General features: G+C 42.9%; 1 protein-coding gene across 1 annotated transcript in view; it reads right to left on the reverse strand.

Moving 5' to 3' along the window:
* The window catches only part of dachb (dachshund b), a 137,756-nt gene that overhangs the window by 46,778 nt on the left and 69,128 nt on the right, over positions 1–21,850 (reverse strand). The window contains exon 2 of the mRNA XM_033609411.2: positions 20,082–20,197. Coding sequence (XP_033465302.1) covers positions 20,082–20,197 — 116 coding nt within the window. The remainder of the gene's footprint in view (positions 1–20,081; positions 20,198–21,850) is intronic.

Raw genomic sequence — 21,850 nt, forward strand, 5'->3', positions numbered from 1 at the left:
TTCTGACTGTGGACTCGTGGGGCGGAAGTGAAGTAGAAGTAGGATCCGGTAGCCTCGTTTATTCGCTAAATCTGTCTCCATTGCCAAAAGTTGTATTTTCCTAATATCGATACGCTGATTTTTCCACCCCCTCCAAGCGTAAAAACTTTTTTTGCGATATTTCGGCCTTTTTTTTTTTAAATTTCTGGCGTTTCCATTCAAGTTTTTTTTTTTTTTTTGGCAATTGTTGAAAATGCGAATAAAAATAGGTGGCTGGAAACCCAACTTGTGACATCAAGAATTAAAAAGGGGGTCCAACCCAGAACTACCGAGGTGTACCTAATAAAGTGGTCACTGAGTGTATGTTTTTAACTATTGCTGAGGTGAGATGATGAAGAACTTGACGCTCAAATTTTTTTTTTTTGCCTTTCACAATAAGCACACCAATATTTAATAGAAAATAATTAATTTTGTTTGTTTGTTTGTTTGTGTTCTGTAGGTATACTATTAAACAATAGAATATTTTCTCTTTTGCTTCTGCTTTGTCATATATCTTGTATAATGTCTATTGTGTTGTGTGTGTTCTTGTGTATTTTATTTCGGAGCTTGCCAAAGACGAATTTCTGTTACTTGTGACAGACAATAAAGGTTTATCTTATCTTATCTTAATGAGCAGAAAAACTATGGGGTTTTTTAAAATTATGGGATGAATATTTCTTACAGTGTAGACATAAAACACAAAATAGCAGGAGTTAAAATATAGAAATATAATATATACTATATATAGAACAGAAAGAAATGAAATATAACATAAAACATAATAAGGTGGTAGATGAAAATATATCTGATGTAATGTGTAAATATTTTTACCTAATGATGTGGGAAAAATGTCTATAAATGTGTTTCTATTTAATTACTCAGTTGTGATTCTAAAAGAGCTGATTATTTCAGATTAAATCACCCAACAACACGTCTTAATCCGTACGAAGCTCTTCCTGAATCCACCAGTTAACTGGTTTCTAAAATGTCTGTTCCACGAATACACAACTAATGAGGAGAGGCTGCAGAGTGAGGGAGAAACGGGGAGAATAAAGAGTCAGAAAGAAAGCGGTCCACTCAAAGAGCCCGAGGCAGAGTGACCAGACGTATTGTCTGCCGTCCTGCTGAGAGAGAGGACCTGGAAAGAAATAGAGAAACATGATGGAGGAAAGGAGGCCAAAAATGAAGAGGACCATAAGGAGCTGCTGCTCACAAGCACCCAGATAGAATGAAGGTTACAACAAATACCATCAATCACAGGCAAATAATTTATTTTGGGGGGAAAAAGGCCAAATTTTCCAAAATGCTTTCTCTGATTTTACCGGCAATACACGCAATTTATTAATTTTGTTTTCCACTACAACAGAGGACGCTCATGAAAAATGCAGCAAAGGTGAAGAGAATGAGTGGAAAACAAAGGGAGGCCGAGGAAGAAAGAAGTGGGATTGATGCGAGAGGAAGAGGAAGGAGGAAAAAGGTGGAGGAGACAAGAGGATATAAAGATGGAGAGGCTGGAGAGAGAAAGCAAGGCGGACTGGAAATGGAAAAACAGTCCGAAAGAAGAATGAGTGACATGAAGAAGTGGGATTGATGACAGCAAAGAGGTCAAACAAATCTTTGAAAAAGGGAAAAGAAGGAGGAAGAATGTGGGGAAATGAAGTGGGGAAGCAAGAATAGACGGACACAAAGTTATGCTGAATGAAAAGTAATGCGTTGTGACATTTTTAGCGTAAAGTGAGCTGTGACGTCAGTTTACGTTGAGTTGTGTTTGGCCTGCAGATTTCCACTTTGATCCCTTAACAAACGTCTGCCTAAATTATACCATTAAAAAAAAAATTGCTTATCTTTTTTAAATGTATGAAAGAAATCAAATCAAAATCAAATTTCCATCCATTCATTTCCCTCATTCATCTATTAAATTTTAGTATTTCAAATGTCCAACCAACAGAAGCTTAGACTAGAAAACATATAGCATGTTTACTTAAAAAATGACTTGTATCTCTTTGAAATCAAAAGCCCCTTATAACTTTGGTTGCAGGTGCAGCGCCGGTCCGTCATGAAGAGGAAGCTGAGCCAGAAGCTTTCGATTTACTGGTCCATCTACGTCCCAACCCTCACCTATGGTCATGAGCTCTGGGTAGTGACCGAAAGAATGAGATCGTGGATACAAGTGGCCAAAATGAGTTTCCTGTGTGGGGTGTCTGGACTCAGCGTTAGAGATAGGGTGAGGAGTTCGGACATCCAGAGGGAGCTCGGAGTAGAGCCGCTGCTCCTTCACTTTGAAAGGGGTCAGCTGAGGTGGTTCGGGCATCTGATCAGGATCCTCCTGGGCGCCTCTTGTTAGAGGCGTTCCAGGCCCGTCCAACTGGTAGGAGGCCCTGGGGCAGACCCAGAACACACTGGAGGGATTACATATCTCATCTGGCCTGGGAACACCTTGGGGTCCCCCAGGAGGAGCTGGAAAGTGTTGCTGGGGAGAGGAACGTCTGGGGTGCTTTGCTTGGCCGACTGCCCCTGTGACCCGGCCCCGGACTAGTGGATGAAAATGGATGGATGATTCTGATACAGATGTTATATTTCACTCAAAACCACAAAGCTTAAGGTCATGGTGGCCCTAGAAGAAATGCCCAGGGATCGCCAAAGTCATTAGGATACATCCTCTTCGTACCACAAGTGTCGGTACCACATTTTCTGCCAAAAAACCCTGTCCAACAAATCCAGTCACAGTCCCCCAATCCCAGATGAATCTCTTTCAGACTCGTTGACTCAATCAGGTTAAGAGCTAACCTGACGGAGAACTGAGACACCACTTCCCCTCACGTGAATGCGCAAAACCAATGGGAAGGGCCAAGACAAGGGCTAAGGGGAAGAAATGGAATTGGTCCTTGGTCTGTAAGGGCTTAGGGCTTGAGTCAACGAGTCTGTAAGGGATCCATTTGGGATTGGGGGAGTGATTTCTTGCAGGGTGGTAAAACAAAACTATTTCTCTTTTGCTGTAGCAAAAGTTCATATGGAAATGTCTCCAAACGAAGTTCCTCAAATTTAAGAGTGAACACTTGGTAACAGAGAAAACAGATGAGCAAACAGAGGGGGGGATTAAAAAACGGAAAATGGAGTCCCTCTGCAGGGTCAGGACTGCATTCACACATTGATCACCAAAGAACACCTTGACACACACTCACAAAGATGCATGTATAGATACAGGAAACAGCCCTACACACACACACACACACACACACAGGTGGAGAGACACACTCATCCACACACACACAGATTACAGAAACACACTCCTATAAATGCACACACACTCGGACACAGAGTCCGAACGCCCGCTTCGCCTCGATGCAACCAGGAGACAATCAATAGTGAGGGCAGAGCCACAATACTGTTCTCCATCATGACTATCAAACACACACACACACACACACACACACACACTCACACACTCTCTCTCTCTCTCTTTCTCTCTCAGATCGATGGCTGTCCGCTGTGTCCACGGTTACCGAGCATCGACCCCCGTCGCTAATGGCGACCACGGAACCTTGGGAATTAGTGTGTGATTGATTGACAGACTGCTTCAAAGGCACACACACACATCATATAGACCCTTAGTGTGTGTGTGTGTGTGTGTGTGTGTGTGTGTTTCAGTGGTCCCCTGTGGGTTGTCCATACGTTGTTTACCCATCTCTTTTTCCTTCCCGTGCATCCTAATGCTTTCCGAAGGACGAAAGAGAGAGAGAGAAAGGAGAGAAGGAGAGGACAGGAAGAAGGGATGAAAAGAGGAAGTGAGCACGAACAGGATCATGACAGAAGAGAAGTCAATCGTCAGCGTAAAACATCAACTCGAGAGGTATTTTCCCACCAGCCTTCACATGATGATGACTTTGCTCTGCTGGATTAACAAGGCCACATGTCTGAGGGAAGTCAGGGTTGGTTTTCTTAAAGACTAAAAAAAAGATTTGTCATTTTTATCACGCTAGCTGTCCTGTTAAAGTCCGAAACCTTTCTGTAACTAGCTGCTTTTGGACCAAACAGTTCTGGCGGCTCCCTGAGAGGTGTTAACCACAGGAAAGCTCCTCCGAGAACAACATACATACAAGTGCTTATTTTCTGTTTGCATTCGAACTGCCGATAGCAATGCTACGTAAGCTAGCTATCGAAGATTCTTATAGTCCGCTTTTATGAGTCAAATTTGAGTTGTATTGTCTGTTGTGGCAGTCGCCAGTGCGGCACTGACTCATGTGTTCAAACAATCACAACACTTATGTTACGCATGGTTCCCTTTGTACCGGGAGTGTACCTACTTCGAAATAGGAGCTAAAAAAATGGCATTCTAAGAAATTCAGCATAGCGTTAGTTAGCTAGCGATGTTAAGCTCAACTCACATCCCACCTACATCAGCTGATCTCAAACAGCCCAGTCAACTGCTGGAGCAGCTGACTGATGGAAGGGAGTCAGCTGATAGATCACATGATTCCTTTCTATGCAACCAATTGGTGAATCTCATTCAGGGCGCCCTATTTAAACTACTCTGGCCTGCCTACTGTTGCTGCAAGATGCTCTGCAACCCGCCTCCACCCCAGCTCCTCCTTTTCCTGCTGTATTTGACTTATCAATGTCACTTCTGTTTGTCATTCATGCTGCTCTGTTCTGTTCCTGGGAGGTCTTTGCTGCTGCTCTCCCTGCTCTCTGCTCTTTCCACGTAATAAAATAAACTAAACTTGACATATGTGCATGGAAGGGCAGGATGGTTTGCCCTCTCTGCCTCAGGCTTTCTGCGTCGGCCTATGAAAGGCAGAGAGGCCCCAGAACAGAGCCATACCACCAAATATAATACAATATCTCTTATATGTATGCAATTTTCAGTAACTTAAGAGACTTCTTGATTAAATAGAAGTGGAAAAAAATAAGAGTTCCACCTGCACTGTTTGATTTACTGGTCTACAAAGTGCAGTGCAAAAACACCACAGCAAAGGAGAAAATATGAAAGCCTTTGGAGTCAATTACAACTCTGATTTTAAACCATTAAACAGTGGTTCCCAACTGGTTCAGCCACAGTTTAATATATTCAGCATCATATTTATTGAGCTAGTTTGCTGTCTCTGTTCAGTAGCTGTTCCTTGTTCATGCAGTTGAAGTTTAAAATGCTGAAATGTTTCACACTTTTCAAAATAAGAGCTTAATCATTTGTGAATGTCTAAAACTTGACAGCATGAAATTAAAAAACAAAAATTAAGCTAAGACACAAACTGGAGGTTTTCAACTTTAACATGCACTTTGTTCTTTTGAAGTTCATTTTGTACACATGAACGTCAACACAGCATGTCTTCTTCGGTGAGTCGAGGACTCTGTCCTACATAGTACAACAGTTAGACTGAGTCATTAACGCCCCACCCGTCATAAAAAATGTGTACCTTCTGCTACTGTAAGGCCTTTTTCAGTAAAAGCATCCTCCACATGGCAGGCGATATTCTAAATGAGATCTGACAGTGTCCTTCCACAGCACAGTGCGTCAGGATGGTCTTTAATAGCTTTGAGTTTGCTGGTGGAGGCTGTTGGGTGATCTTCGAGAGTCCTAAACCCCCCTCCTGAGCTCGCGTGAAACCCACCCCATTTGGCCGTGGTTGTAAATATTTAATCCGCTGCACCTACATCTCTGACGAAGTGCTCTGAACGCGCTCTCAGAGACGGAGTGACACTTTGAATAAAACAAACAGGAAAACAGAGAAATTGCTCTTTGTGTTCTGAATTTAGAAACACACTGTTCTGGCTTTTTTTGTTTTGCTGGGGGGTTTTTTCTCTTTCTTCCTGCAAGCACTCGGAGTGCCAATTTACAAATGCAGTCGATTGCTCTTGTGCTGAGTCAAATAGATTTCAGCCCCGCACTCTGGCACTTAGGTCGCCCATCTTTAGCTTTCACTGGAAGTCCAAGACGCCCATTTGGAACCATTTCACAGCGGCCATTTTGTGTCATCTCTAATAGACACAGACACTGGATTTAGAGTAATTGTTTTTGCAGAGTCTTTGACTTTACCATGTTTTTGAGTCTGTAGACAGCTGGACCAGAAGTCTTTAGCACGGCTTCTAGTCACCAGACTCCATTAAAACTTTACAGTAAGTTGGAAGTGGACGTATTAGGGAATCAGCCTGTTAAAAGTCAATGTTCAAGTCAATGTTTAGACAATAAGTTCAACTGAGTTCAATGTTAAGGGTGTTTTATTATGTATAAAAGATGGTGATTATTAGTTCTATTGTATAGTAAAGAATAGTAAAGGGTTCTTGTGTCTAATTAAGTCAATGGTAAAGGGTTCTAATGACTAATAAAGTCAATGATTGAGGATTCTGTTCCAGTTAAAGTCATTATTATTGGTTCTTCTGTTGACATTAATCATTTGGAATCTAATGCTGTGGCACCGGGCACAAATTAAACAATTAGCACAAGTGAATATGATGTAAAGCCAATGTAAAGGTGTGATTAGACGTGAATCCCCGCGGAGTGGTGAAAATTTCTCGTAATATGTGTATTAAGTGGCGTGAATGAAGTGAGTAGCACAATTTCACATCATACGCTTATTTGCTAGAGTTGAAAAAAACAAACTTTAGTGGCCATTTCACACTGCGATAGCCAATCAGTATTGATATCCTTTAGGGACGCATGATGGCAAGAGTGTACACGTGGAAGTTTGTCCATCAATTCAGCGATTTCATTATTTGCGTGTATGAAGCAAGTCAGCACAAAATATTCTAGGGATATAACTCACACAACGTGATGTGAAAATTTGCATAATGTTTGGTGTGAACACAACATAATGCCTAAAAAAGTTAATAGTCCCATTAAAGTCAATAGTCAGGGGTTATTTTGCTTAAAGAAGTCAACATTTAATGGTAAAATATGAAAAATACGGTATAAATCAGTGGTTATGTGTTAGTTTATAATGTCAAAGACCAGTTGTTATTTCCCTGATTAAATTCAATGATTAGCAACTCTAATGCCTGTTTGAAATCAGTGGTCGAGGGTCCTGTTGACTGTTGAAAGTCAATGGCTTGGGACTATATTTTGTCTTAAAGTCAATAGCCATGTGTTTTAAATTCAGTGATTAGGGGCTGGATACCTGTTTAAAGTTGATCATTAAGGTTCTGTTGCCTAATTAAGTCAATAGGAATGTGTTGTATTGCCTGTTTAAGGGTCAGTGGTCGAGGGTTCTATTGCCAAACAAAGTCAATGGATAGGGCTTCTATTACCTGTTTAAAGTCAGTAGGTTGGAGTTCTATTTGCTATTTAAAGTTAGAGGTTTTGTGCCAACTGAAATCAATGGTTAGGACTTCCAGTGCCGCATTTAATTCAGTGGTTAGTTCTGCTTCTAATGAAGTGAATCATTAGAGGTTGTGTTGCCATTTGCAAAATGACCATGCATATGTCAATTACTCATCCCGCGCTACCTTGAAATTGTGAAGAAAACTTGCATACATCTATGATGAATGGAGAATCCAAAAAACATTCCTGAAAAACATTCTTGACAACCTACAGTAAAGGGGCTGCTAAGTCTCAGTTATCTAGTTATATGCTCAGTACTTCCCAAACACATGCATTTTCAATAAAACATTACTACTCGTCGGCAGAAGTGTTTTGTATTGTAACATTTTAACAAAACAGCATGTGTTTGGGAAGTACTGAGAATACGACTGGATGAATGAGACTTGGATTATACTGCTTTTGTTGTGTGAGAGTTTATAAATGACGTTTTGATGTAGTTTTGCTGCTGTTAAATTTCTGCTTTCACTTAAATTCATGAAGAACGTTCACCTTTTTTTGGATTCTTCGTTCACTGTGGAGGCATGAGAGAAAAGCAAAGTTTTCTTCAGGAAGTCGAGGTAACCGAGAGAAACTGATACACAATTGGTCATTTTGCAGGTAATGTATTCCTTTAAGGAGCTGTATGCTGAAATTTGAAAAGGAAGAAAATATGAAAAGGCATGAGGCGTTCCTTTCCGTAGCGCTGTATATCTGTTTGAGAAGGTTCATTATCCCTTTATGGTAAACTGAGATGATGCAAAATATGTTTGTTTCTTTCAATGAGTGATTTTGTATCATGAGTTCTAAAAACCAACAAATCACCAATTTTCAAAGAAAACAACTCACAGGACCAACAATCCTTTTATTAGCAGTAATTACTTGCAGGCTGTTAAAAAAACAAACAAGTGTTTTATTGTAATGAAGTGCGCTGCAGGTTATTATAGTTTATAACCTCATTGATTTTCTTCTGGCAGAACTTCACACTTTTAGCTGTTTATGAGCAAAGATCATTAAATTAAACTGTAATATACGGGAATTACGTTGTTGTTGATTTAGCCCTGTTTTGTTTGTTGCTCACTGAACTAAAGACACTTCCTGTATGTTTTCATTTTTTTTAAGCGCACTGTTTTGTTTCAGTCAGTCATCATTTTTCTACTAAAGTCTAGTTTTCATTTTTATTTCAAATAAAGGATAAAGGTCCACTTCCACTTCCGCGTTGTAGTTTCCTGTAAAAATGTCCGTGAAAAATCCCCGCGATGTGAAAAATACATGCCGAGCAGTCACTGGTGCGTGGAGCGGAGTCCGCGCGGTCGTAAAATCTGATCTTTGCGCACACAAGGCTTGCGGACGTCCGCTTTGAGTCTGCGCGGACCTCCGCGGAGTCTGTTCCGCGTACGTTCCGCCCGAGTATGCTCAGGCCTTAACAGAGGGATGGATATCTATACAGATACCTATCCTACCCCTGATGTAGATGAAGACCTATAGTATATAGACGCCACGTCTCGGCTGCAATGGTAGGAGAAAGGTTAAGTTCTAGAAAAAAGAAAAAACAAATTAAGTTTCATAAGTAAGTTGGGGAACAAAGACGACGCCTCAATCTGATCCATCTCCGCACCAAAAGTATTGAAGCACACCTTACCCGTTTCCCTGCCCTTTGACTCCGTTCTCACATCCCTCCCCCAGAAAACCCCTTTTCTCCGTTCTTCTATTTGCTGTAATCTCTCCCTTTTCTCTCTCAATGGGTCTGTCCACAGTAAAATGAGTGAAGAGATGACTCCCCCACTCTTTCTCACCTTCCCTGGTTTCGTTCCCTTCCCTTCAGCCGACGCCGAACCCCCATTGATTCTACCCTCCACTTGTCCGTGACCCTAATTTCTCCCGTTATTCCCCCACCTTCCTTCCTTCTCTGTCTCTACATACCCTCATCCCTCCATCATCCCTCCATCCTTTCGACCGTCATTCCCATCATTGATTACACGTAATAAACTAACTGCAAACTATAACTCTATTGGCGTGGTCTTTGTTAGTGAACAGTTGATCTGTAGCTAAAATGTGTGAGGTTGTGCCCCGGCAAAGGTGAACGTGAAGGGGTACAGAAACGTGAGTATCAGACGCTCCACATGTCGACTACGGAGGCCTGAGAGTGTCAGGAGAAAACAACTGAAACAGATTTTGGTACATTTGACTTTGCTACGCATATTACTGCTGTATAATTGACCCTGTAAAGAGCAGAAACAGCTGATGCTCACTTTAATTTCCTCAGTAACAAACTCAACCAGAGGGGGGCGCTAACAGCCACTGAACACGTGTGTGTGTGTGTGTATGTGTGTGTGTGTGTGTGTGTGTGTGTGTGTGTTTAGTCGAGTATGGAAAAAAGCGTGAAAACGTGATGCAGGGGGTGGAAGGAAACAGGAGAGGAGGAGAGATGAAAAGGACTTAATGTCACTTTAGTCCTCTTCAGCCCTCCTCCTCCTCCTCCTCCCTCTTCATCTCCCCCTCCATCTACCACCCCCCCTTCTCTCCTCTCTCTCTCTGCAGGTGCACATAAGAGTCCTCAGATGAGTGTATTCTTTTCAGGACAAGATTGAAAGCACTTCATCTGTAACCTACACAGAGTATTCATGTGTGTGTGTGTGTGTGTGTGTGTGTGTGTGTGTGTGTGTGCTCATGCGCCAGATGTGTTTATGTTTATCACTGTTTGTGCCAAAAATGTGTTTATGTACTGTATGTGTGTCAAAGTGTATTTGTGTTTTGGAAGAAGTGTGTATGTGTGTGTGTGTGTGTGTGTGTGTGAAGTGTTTGTAGTTGTGTTTATGTGTCTCTGCAGCCAAAGTGTGTGAAGTGTGTATATGTGTGTGTGTGTGTGTTAGAAGACAAGGCGAACCATTGAGCTGTTTTTGAAGTGAATTAACAAGTCAAATGAGTGCCGCAGCACCCTGCATAGGTTACCACACACACACACACACACACACACACACACACACTCCCACGCTTATCATCACAGCTTCTTTGTTAAGGAAGATGAGGCCAATTAAACTGATATCACTCTCTTGTTGTCCTTTATGCCTCCTCCCTCGTTCTCCCGTCTTTCTCTGTTTAATCCACTTCTTCTTTTTTTGCCATCTTTTCCTTCCTTTCGCTCCGTCGGCCGTCAACTATTTGTCTCTCGTTTTCGTCTTTACTTCGTCCACCTTTTACCTTTCATCCTCCGTTACCACCATCTTCTCTCTTCGCAGTTTGCCCTCCTTCAATCTTTTGCTCTCTTTCCTCAATCCCTCCTTCCTTTACGTCTTACTCTCTCCCTCTGTTATTCCATTTCTTTCTCAGGGTGCTGTCAGACCTAGAGCTGTCTTGCTTTGGTCTGAATCACAAAGTTGTATAATTGCCTAGAGTTGGTTCGTGTTCTCACGGCAGCATTTACAAGCGGACCAGATCAAATGCCTTGTGTGAGAAAGCTGCTCTTGATTGGTCAGAATTTCCATGTGGGAAAAATCCAGGAAGTAAAGCAAACGTTGAAGAAGAGTACACTTGCAAGATAAATGTGACACTTTCTAATGTCACAATGGAGAGACAACTACGCAGGTTGATTTTAGTGCTGCTCATCGTGGACTATATTGCTGTCATTGTTCATTTTAGTCAAACAATACAGTTTGAAAACGAGGTCGGAACACGTTCTCACCACCAGAGTTCAATTGCAATCGGACCGAGATCACCTCTTCAAGAGGGTCTTGGTCCGGTTGTTTTGGTGCACACCTGCTCAAACGAACCGCACTCAGGGGGCAAACAAACTTGAGTTCGATTGAACCAAACTCTCAAGGCTATTCAATGAAGGCTGGATGGACACACTCTTTGGCCGCATGGGAGTTACGAGGTGTGACACATGCGTGATGTCACTGGAGCTGCGATGTTGGAGGGTTTCAGCAGACGGCGCTAGGAATAAAAGGATGATTCTCGCTCAGGTGCTCTTGAGGTGAAAGAACCTTTGGGTGCGTTCGTGAAGGATGGCGTCCGATGTACGAACACGTTCTCACTCCCAACTCGTCACGTACTGGCGCTTGTTAAGTGGACTTTTACGTTCATCTCTTTATCTTCCTGTTTCTTCAACTTCGATCTCTGTTTTACGTCTTTTTCTTTCTTCATCTTACAAAATTTCTTTCTGAAGTTTTTTTTTTACTTCTTGCTCTTTTTTCTAGCTCCTCATTTCCTTTCATCTTCTTCTTTATCCTACCTTCTTCTTTCACCGCCTCTTTCTCTTCTCTACCTCTAGGTCATCCTCACCAACAACCACATCGTTTTCACTCTTTTTTCCTTCTTCTTTCTCCTCATCTTTAACCTTTTGCTCTCTCATCATTTCTTCCTTCTATCCTTTCATCTTTTTATCTTCCCTTTGCATCTTCCTTCCTTTGTTTTACATCTTTTCGGTCTTCCTCCTCTCAAAATGTATTTCCTGATGTCATTCTGAAGTTCTTCCTTCTTTCACCTTTTTCCCGTGTCTTATTTCCTCCCATCTTCTTCTTTATCCCCCCTTCTTCTTTCACTCGTCTTTCTCTCATATCCCTACCTCTAAGTCCTCTTTCTTCAGTTTCCCTTCTTCCACCTTCCATCTCGTCAACAACCACCTCGTTTTCCCTTCCTCCTTTCTTCTTCCTCTTCTTCCACCTCATCTCTCTCTGTCTTTCCTTCCTCACCTCATCTCTCTCCTCAGTTCTAACCCTTCTATACGTCTTACTTCCTCCCTCTGTTTCTTCAACTTCCATCTTTGTTTTACGTCTTTTCTTTCTTCCTCTTATTTCAAGATTTCTTTCCACCTTTCTTTCTGAAGTTTTTAATTCTCGCACCTTTTTCTGGCGTCTCACTTCCTGTCATCTTCTTCTTTATCCTCCCTTCTTCTTTCACCCCATATTTCTCTTCTATCTCTACCCCTAGGTCATCCCTCTTAAGTTTTCCTTCTTCCATTTTCCATCTGACCAGCAACCACCTAGTTTTCCCTTCCTCCTTTCTTCTTCATCTTCTTCCTCATCTCTTTATCTTTCCCTCCTCACCTTTTCTATCTCCTCAGTTCTCCCTTCCTTCAATCATTTTTATCTTCTATACATCTTATTTCCTCCCTCTGTTCTTCCATCTTTTCTTTCTTTCCTTTCTTTCTATCAAAGTTTCTTTCCACCGTTCTTCCTTTTATCTTATTCCTACTTAGTCCCATGTTCACCCATCTTCTTCTTTACCCTCCCTTCTTCTTACACCCCTCTTTCTCTTCCATCCCTACCCCTGGGTCCTCTTCCTTCACTTTTTCGTCTTCCATTTTTTTGCCAAGATGTCCTCCCTTCCGCCAACAACCACCGATTCCCTCCTTCTTTCTCCTTATTTCTTATCTTCCCCTCCTCATCTTTTGTTCTTTCATTTCTTCCCTCCGTTCTCTATCTATCTTTCCTTTGCATCTTACTTCCTCCCTTTGTTTTACAGTTTGTCTTCATCTTTTTACGATAGTACTTCCTTCTTTCACTCTTACCCAATGTCTCACTTCCTCCCATCTTCTTCTTTACTCTTTCTTCATTCACCCTTTTCTCTTCTTTCTCTACCTCTCCTCCTTCAATTTTTATTCCATTTTCATCCCTCTCATCTCTTTATCCTGCCCTCCTCACCTTTTCTTGCCTTCTTTCCATCTCCATCTCTGTTTTTCTTCCTCTTCTTACAAAGTTTCTTCCTTCTTTCATCTTTTTTTTCCCATTTCTCATTTCCTCCCATCTTCTTCTTTATCATCCCTTCTTCTTTCACCCCTCTTTCTCTTCCATTTCTACTTCTGGGTCTCCGTTTTCAATCTTTCTTTTTCCATTCTTTCCCAAAACATCTTTCTTCTTCCTCTTTCCATCTCATCAACAACCACCTAGTTTTCCTTTCTCCCTTCTTCCTCTTCTTCCTTCTCATCTCTAGCGTTCCCTCTTCACCTTTTATCTCTCCTCAGTTCTCCCTTCCTTCCATCATCTTTATCTTCTTTGCATCTTACTTCCTCCCTCTGTTTCTTCATCTTTTTCTTTTCTTCCTCTTATTTCAAAATGTCTTTCCTCCTTTCTTTCTTTATCCTCCCTTCTTTGATTTTTCTTCTTCCATTTTTCCCGAAACACCTCCGATCATCCACCTTCAGTCTCACCAACAACCTTTCCCTCCTCCTCTCTTCATCTCTCCCTCCTCATCCTTTGCTCTCTTCTCACCATTTTCTCCGAACTCTCCCTCTCCTCCGCTCACTCTGTGTGTTTTCTAACAGTGTGATAAATGTCCATCTGTGATTGGCTGATGCCCCCCATCGCCGTGGCGCCCGCGAGGTCGTAAACAACAGCCCGTCTCCCCCGGCAACGTGGTGTCTCCATGGACGCAGGGCCACTAAGACGACCAACTCTGCGTGTGTGCATGCCTGTGTGTGCGTGTGTGTGTGTGTGTGTGTGTGTGAGGCGGAATGCGACATCCGACAACTGCCAAGTGTCTGTGTGTGTGTGTGCGAGTGTGTGTTGTATATATGTACTGCACGCATGTGTGTGTGTGTGCGAGTGTGTGTTGTATATATGTACTGCACGCATGTGTGTGTGTGTGTGTGTGTGTGTGTGTGTGTGTGTGAGCTAATGAGCGATCATAAGTGAGCAAATGTTTTCTCTGGGTTCCACTAATGTTCGACAAACACACACGCACACTTCTGCGCGCACACACACACAGAAACACACATACCTGATGTGTATGTGCCGTCAGTAATGTGTGTGTGTGTGTGTGTGTGTGTGTGTGTCATTAGTATGCCACAGTGAGCTGTGTCCATATGTCACTAAACACAACCATGTTTTATTTATCCTGGAGAGAAAGATGGGGAGAGAGAAGGAGGCCAACAGTCACTGTCAAGGGGATGAGGGAAGGATGGAAGGAGGGAGAGGAGAGGAGAGGAGAAAAATTAAGGAGATGAAAGAGAGATGAAGAGTGAGAGGAAGGGAGGGGCGTAGAGGAGGAAGTTGGAAGAGGTTAGAAATGAAAGGATGAAGAAGGAGGCACTCACAGAGGGCAGGAAGGAGAGAAGGAGACAGCAAAGGAGGCGATGGAGAAGAGAAAGAAAAGAGACAGGGGGAAACAGAGAGGAGGAAGGAGAGCAAAGAGGTAAGGAGGAAGAGTAAAAGGAGGTAAGGAAGGAGGGGAAACTAGAACAGAAAAAGTGAAAAGAGGAGATAAAAGGGAGGGAAAAGAGGAGGTGGAGGAGAAGGAAATGAAGGTGTGTGTAGAAGGTGAGATGTGAAAGACAGGGAAGGAAGGATGGAAGAAGGGAGGAAAGGAGGGTGAAGAAGAATAGGAAGCAAAAAGGATGGTAAAATGAAGGAGGGAGGATCAAAGGAGACAGGAGGCGAAGGGAGGTAGAAGAAGGAAAAACAAAGGAGGCATCATGATGAAGGAAAGGAAAGAAAATAAACAGGCAGAGAGGAAGAGAAGGAACGTGGAAAGGAAAAAGGACACAGGAACAACAGAGTGCAGAAAGATGGTAAGGAGAGGAGTCAAGGAAGAAGGGAGGAAGGAAGAGAAAGAAGGAGAGAATAAGGAAAGGAAGGAACAAAGCAAAAAAAAAGGAAGTGAGAAGAAGGGTAAAAAGGAAGGAGGCAAGGGAGATAAAAAAGGGCAGCGGAAAGAAAGGGAGGAAAAATAAAGAAGAAGGAAAAGAAAGGAGGCAGAGAGGAAGTGAGTGAAGGAGGAAAGGAAAAAGGGGATGTAGAAATGACAGGGGCAGGGAGATGAGTCAAGGAGGAAGGAGGGAAGGAAAGAGGAAGAGAAAGGAGGGAGAGAGTTAAAAGGAAGGAGACCAGGAAGGGATGGAAAGAGAGGAAAGAATAAGGGAAGGAAGGATGAAAGGAAGGAAGGAAGTAGATAAAAGGGGGCATAGAAAGATAAGAGAGAGGATAGAGAAAAGGGAGGAAGATGAGTTGAGGAGGAAGGAGGAAAGAAGACAGGTAAGGATAAAAGAAGACAGGTAAGGATAAAAGGAGACATAGAGAAAGGAAAGATGAGAGCGAAAAAAGGGGACAGGAGATGAGTCGAGGAAGAAGGAGGAATGAAGGAAGGAGACTAGGAAGTGAGGGAAAGAAGAAGGGAAAGGAGGGAGAGAGTCAAAAGGAAGGAGGGTAGGAGGGGAAGTAAATAAAGGACAGAATGAGGGAAGGAAGGATGAATGAAAGAAGATAGTAGATAAACGGGGGCAGGAGATGAGTCAAGGAAGATGGAGGACAGAAAGGAAGGAGACTAGGAAGGGAAGGAAATAAAGGAGGGAATGGGGGAAGAAGGATCAAAGGAAGGAAGGAAGGAAGGAAGGAAGGAAGTAGATAAAAGGGGACAAGGGAGGGGGGATCAGTCAAGGAAGAAGGAGGAAAAAAAGGAAGGAAGGAGACTAGGAGGGGAAGGAAATAAAGGAGGCAATGGGGAGGAAGGTCGAAAGGAAGGAAGGAAGCGGATAAAAGGAGACATAAAGAGAAAGGAAAGATGAGAGCGAAAAAAGGGCACAGGAGATGAGTCGAGGAAGAAGGAGGGAAGAAAAGAAGAAGGGAAAGGAGAGAGAGTCAAAAGTCAGGAGGGTAGGAAGGGAAGTAAATAAAGAAGGGAAAGAGGGAAGAAAGGATGAAAGGAAGGAAGGAATTACAAAAAAAGGGGACACGGAGAAAAGAAAGAAGAAAATGAAAAAGGGAGGGGAATGAGTCCAGGAGGAAAGAGAGAAGAAGAAAGGTAAGGAAAGGAGGGAGAGGGTCAAAAGGAAGGAAGGGAAGGAGATGAAGGAGAGAATGAGGGAAGATGGACAAAAGGAAGGAAGGAAGTAGATAAAAGGGGAAATAGAGAGAAAAGACAGATGAGAATGAAAAAGGGGACAGGAGATGAGTCGAGGAGGAAGGAGCAAAGAAAGGAATGAGACTAGGAAGGGAAGGAAATAAAGGAGGGAATGGGGGAGGAAGGATCAAAGGAAGGAAGGAAGGAAGGAAGGAAATAGATAAAAGTGGACATAGAGAGAAAAGAAAGGTGAGAATGAAAAAAAGGGGACAGGAGATGAGTCGGGGAAGAAGAAGGAAGGAAGGAAGGAAATAAAGGAGGGAACGGAGGGAGAGCGTAAAAAGGTAGGAGGTTCAGGGGGAAGGAAATAAAGGAGAGAATGAGGGAAGGAAGGATGAAATGAAAGAAGAAAGTAGATAAAAGGGGACAGGAGATCAGTCAAGGAAGAAGGAGGAAAGAAAGGGAGGAGACTAGGAAGGGAAGGAAATAAAGGAGGGGATGGGGAGGGAGGAAGGAAGGAATGAAGTAGATAAAAGGGGACATAGAGAGAAAAGAAAGATGAGAATAAAAAAGGGGACAGGAGATGAGTCGAGGAGGAAGAAGGAAAGAACGAAACAAGACGGGAAAGAAGGGATAGAGTCAAAAGGAAGGAAGGTAGGAAGTGATGGAGAGAATGAGGAGAAAGAAGGGGAGATAAACAAGAGAGGCAAAAGAAAGGAAGCATGGAAGGATATAAAGGAGATAATGAGCCGAGGGAGGAGGGAGAGAAACGGGAGAAAGAAAAGGAAGAACCTAGGAGGTAGATAAAGGTGAGAATGAGGAGGAAAGGAGAGAGACAGAAGAAAAAGGAAAGGAAATGAAAAAATGAGGGAGGAGGTAGAGAGGGATGAGAGTAGAGAGAAAATAAAGGAGAGAATGAGGTAAGGACGGAAGGAGATAGTGAGTGGAAAGAAGGCAAGAAAATGAAGGAGAGGTGGAACAGAAAGGAAAGACAGGAGGACAGAGTGCAGGAAGAATGGAGGGAGATGAGTCGAGAAAGAAGGAAGGAAGAAAAGAGGGAGGGAGGGAGGGAGGGAAAGAGGAGGGAGGGATGGACAGATGGAGGAGTGGGACCCCAGAGACGTGTCATTCATCACACCACCATGCAGTCTGCACTCGTTCACCCTCTCTTTCTCTCCCTCTGCAGGTCTTTCTCTCTTCTTTCTCTATCGTTCTTCACCTTCATTCATTCATCCGTCTCTTTTATCCCTCCTTCTCCTTTTTCCCCACTCGTTTGCTGTCAACTCCTAAACAATCTGTCTTTCTTTTCTTCCCGCCATCTTTTGCTCTCCGCCTCCCTCCTTTTTCTCTCTTTGGCACTCGTTTTTAGGTTTCATCGTCTCCTCTGGCGACATCCCTCCTTTCTCCCTCTCTCCGTTTTCCCCCCCTCTTTCGCTCTCACAGCTTTTTCTTTCTATCCATTTTCACTTTGAGCGCCAAAAAGAAAAATACCTCTTTTCTTCTTCTGTTTCTTTCACTCATGGATCAGAGAGAAAAGGTGAGGATGGAGGGATGGAGGGACGAGGATAAGGAGGTTGTAAAGAAGGAGGGAAGGAGGAGGAGAGAGAGGCAGAAGGAGGGATACACATGCAAGGCAGGGAGGACTGAAGACAAGGAAATTAGTGACAGGATGGAAGAAAGGAAGGAGAGGTGAAGAGGGATGAGAGGAAGAGGTGCAGCAGCAGAGAGAAAGATGAAACAAGGAAAGGGAGGAGAAGAAATGGAGGAGGACATTTGATATTCAAAGGAAGAAGAAAAGGAGGGATGAAAGGAGAAAGATGGGAGAGGAGAAGAAAGGAATCAGTGAGATTAAAGGAATGAAGAGGTGCCTGAGGAAGAAGGTGCAAATGTGTCCTAGTGGCCAGCTGTGGTACTGCATGTCCCTCATTGACCACCATTACAAAAGACGTCTTTTACAGTCTGAATTTTCAACACATTCTCGCTCCGATCTCGTCACATATCGACGTTTGGTCGTTGAATTTCCACGTCCAGATACGACATGCACGAGGCAAGGTACCCTGGGTGCGTTGGTTGAAGACGCTCTGGGACGCCACGTCAAGTTCAGCCTGTTACATGCATTGTCTTCTTTCAAAAAACATGTCAGTTTTCACAGGAAATTTAACATTTACATACAGTCTCTTTCAAAATAAACGCGCTACATTGGCACAACAACGCAAATTACCGTTTTCTTTTTTTTTTTTGTCATCAATTAACGCACGTGGTCAGGTTTAGGCAACAAAAACACGTGGTTAGGTTCAGGCAGCTACATTGCAGGTTTCATTTTTCTTAAACTGTACCTGAAATCATCTTTACGTATGTCCAGGAGGCCAGTAAATAGTCCAGTAAATACACAAAATTAACAACGGCTCACACTACAACAAAAAATATATTCATTATATGTTGAACATTAAACGTTAGTCGACTAGAAAGGTCATTAGTCTGCAAATTTCATTGGTAAAGCTAACGTGAAACTCTATTAGGAGCTGCGCCTTGTCAGAATAAAAGTCCATTCTCACTGAGGACGAATATCCGCACGGATTATTCTCACGGAAAAATATAAAAGCTGATTTCATGGGTTCTTATGGAAGTTTGCACACCGGGGCGGAACTTTCTTGCAGTGAAAAAAGTTTCCACCCAGACTTTGAGCCCCGCGGAATTCGCCTGCGGAGCTACACAGCTGAGCCAATGAAAATGTTTGTTTATAGTCACGCAGACCCGGGAGAGTCCGAAATCCAGTCAGGCAGGAAAGTATTGGAGAAAGGTTGATAGACCTCGTTTCACAACACCCCGTCCTTCTTGAGAAAAGACGGGATGATTTTATGAACAATGAGTTAAAGGACAACGTCTGGCAGTCCAGCTTGGTGACATTAGCGAGTGCTAAGTGCTAAAGAAAGTTGATGTTGACGCTTGTTAAACGTTAGCTCGCTGCTGCTGCTGCTACTCTCGTCCATGTTCACCCACACCCGTGCACACTGTGCGGACTTGGAACACAACAATGCGAAATTCCGCACTGCGTCCGTACCGTGCCTGTTTGTATGGTTTAAACGCGGAAAAGCGCTGCGTGAATATTCCGCAAATCCGTCCTGCATTTCCACATCGCGGCAGTGAGAATGAACCTTAGATCCAAACCTATATGACTGGACCATGTGGGGATTTAATTTGAAAGGGTAGAGACAGGAAGTGTCCACGCTCAGCAGTCAGACAGGAGTCAGGTTAATTTCCAGGGCTGGTACCTGCGGTTATTCCACAGGCTAGTTAATAACATGTCAGGCTGGAAATCCAAAGTGTGGGATCATTTTGAGAAGGTGAAGGACGAACCCAAGGTGATATGTAAACTCATCTTCATTGGTCGACTACAAACATGACGTATCATCTGAAACATGGAAGTAGCTACATGCCCATTAGCCCACAGCGTCATTAACAGGCGGCTCGCTCAGTGTGTGACGTGCACTTGGAGATAAAATATAGGCCTATATTAATGAAGGTTCATTAGTACGGTTTTGTATTTCTCTGTAATGTAGCACAGTGTTAACAATGTTACTGATACTATTCTTTCTCACACCTTCAACTCAAACCACCAAAATATATCATTTAATCATTACATTCATATCAGAAACATGCAGGCGACTAGTCGACTAATGGCCCTAAATGACGACTATTGGTCGACTAGGAAAATTCTTAGTCGAGGCAGCTCTACTGCTCTGACCTTTAACTTGAGTAAAAGCGGCGACACCACAGTGTAAAAGGTGTCCAGAACACACAAGTACCAAACGTAACAGCGCTCATCATGCAGAACGTCTCCTTTCAGAATAACGTATGTATTGTAATGCATGGTTTCCACAGGACAGTATCGAGCCGTACTGCCCCAGTTAAACAAACTGGTGAATAAATAAATGAACAGAGGGAATGAAGAGGAGGAAGAGAGGAGAGAATATGTCTCTGTGTCTCTGTGTCTCACCGGTGTGTGACAGCAGGTTGGGGGACAGCAGGCCGGGGAGGCCCGGGTGCAGCAGCCTGGGGCTTTCCTGGATCCCTGCACCAGAACAACGCTTCGGAGGACGGCCCGGACGAGAGCTGGAGGGGGGAGAGACAGAGAGATTAATTACTATGACACAGAATTAGAGTCACAGCGTTGACTACGGAGAGACGGAGGGATCAATTGGGTGTTACTTTTCACGATGGAAACTATAAAAATGTGTCCCAAACTGAGCTGTACCGGACTGCTCAGTGGGTCTTATAACAGGTTTTTCAACTATTATAATCACCACAACAATGCAAGACAGTCACTAATCTGCATACAAAATATTAGGCTGATTGTTCCAGTAGTTTGTGAGATAAGTTGTGGACAGACAGACACACACATGCTCACACACACGACCAAAGGCATACGCCTGGAGGGGGAAATTAATATTTAATCGTACTCTGAATTTTTAAAAGATAAAATGCCATAAGAATCATGACTGATTCACTTCCTATCACTTTACAGTATACTGCTGCGGTACGTAATGTTAAACTATATAATGATTACATTCACTTTATACTAAAACTTACACAGTGTTAAAACATTTTTACGCACAGCATAATAAGCAGAGGCGTGCTTATCATGTGTGTTGTTCAATGCAGCCCGACATGACTTCAACTCATCAAGAATTTTCTCTATTTTTGGATTCTTTGTTTACCGAGGAGGCATGTGATTTTTTTTTTTTTTAATCTTCATTATTTGCACTTTAAATGTGTCCTGATAATAAAACCTGTTTTTTAATTGTAGAAAAATTAAAAATGTCTGTTGCTCTGTTGGTCGAGTGTCACTTCAGCAGCGGCAGCTGACAGCTGGATGTTCCAGCAGGTCGCTCAGACATAATCAAATCACAAACTGACACCACACAGGGAGCACACAGTCGTTCAACTTCCACCATACGCCTTACTGCAGGACAGCGACGTCAAGACTCATATCGTCTGATTGGCTGATATCAGGAGAGTTCGACAAAAAACACTGGAGTGAAATCCGATTGGTCGTTCTTAGAGTCGGTGTCTCCGGGGGGAAATGAAGTGATCTTTTCTCGGTGACATTTTCACACCTCGAAGTACCACAACCAGCAGAAACAGCAGGAGCTGCCACATCCTAAAATATCCCCACTTTAGGACAAGAAAGGAGCTCAATCTTTATCAAGTCGTTCCGCTCTGACAACAGAGGAAGAATCCAAGATATGGAGACGAATGTTTAATTTGTGACAGTGGCATATAATGTGATAAAAACACTGAACTTTGATCTTAATTCAACACCATGTGACACCAGTAACAGTGTTCTGGATATCCAAAGGCTTTTCATAATAACTAGTTGTTCACACTTTGATTTAGTATTCAGCATCCTGCTGCTTCACAATAAAAGTCCTCTAACAACCAGGGCCGGAGCTAAACTCTGGGAATTTGGGTGTTATATGGGAATCTTACACTCTACAGTGAAAATGTACAAGTAGTTGGTATCTTTGACTGTTTTAAGGTGAAATCAATCAATGATTTAGTATTTCAGGTCCATGATTTTCGACCTAGCAGTGTGGAGAGCAACGTTTGTTCACTTCCTGCATGGAAATTATGACTAATCACGAGGCGATTATGCGAAGTTCTAACAAAATCAGTCCCTGATTTGCACCACAGCGAGACAACTCTAGGTCTGAATGCACCCTAAATGCATATTTGTAGATTGTTTTGCTAAATGATTGGTTTAAA

This window comes from Epinephelus lanceolatus, chromosome 22 (genome assembly GCF_041903045.1).
Source record: "Epinephelus lanceolatus isolate andai-2023 chromosome 22, ASM4190304v1, whole genome shotgun sequence".
NCBI classification, from domain to species: domain Eukaryota; kingdom Metazoa; phylum Chordata; class Actinopteri; order Perciformes; family Serranidae; genus Epinephelus; species Epinephelus lanceolatus.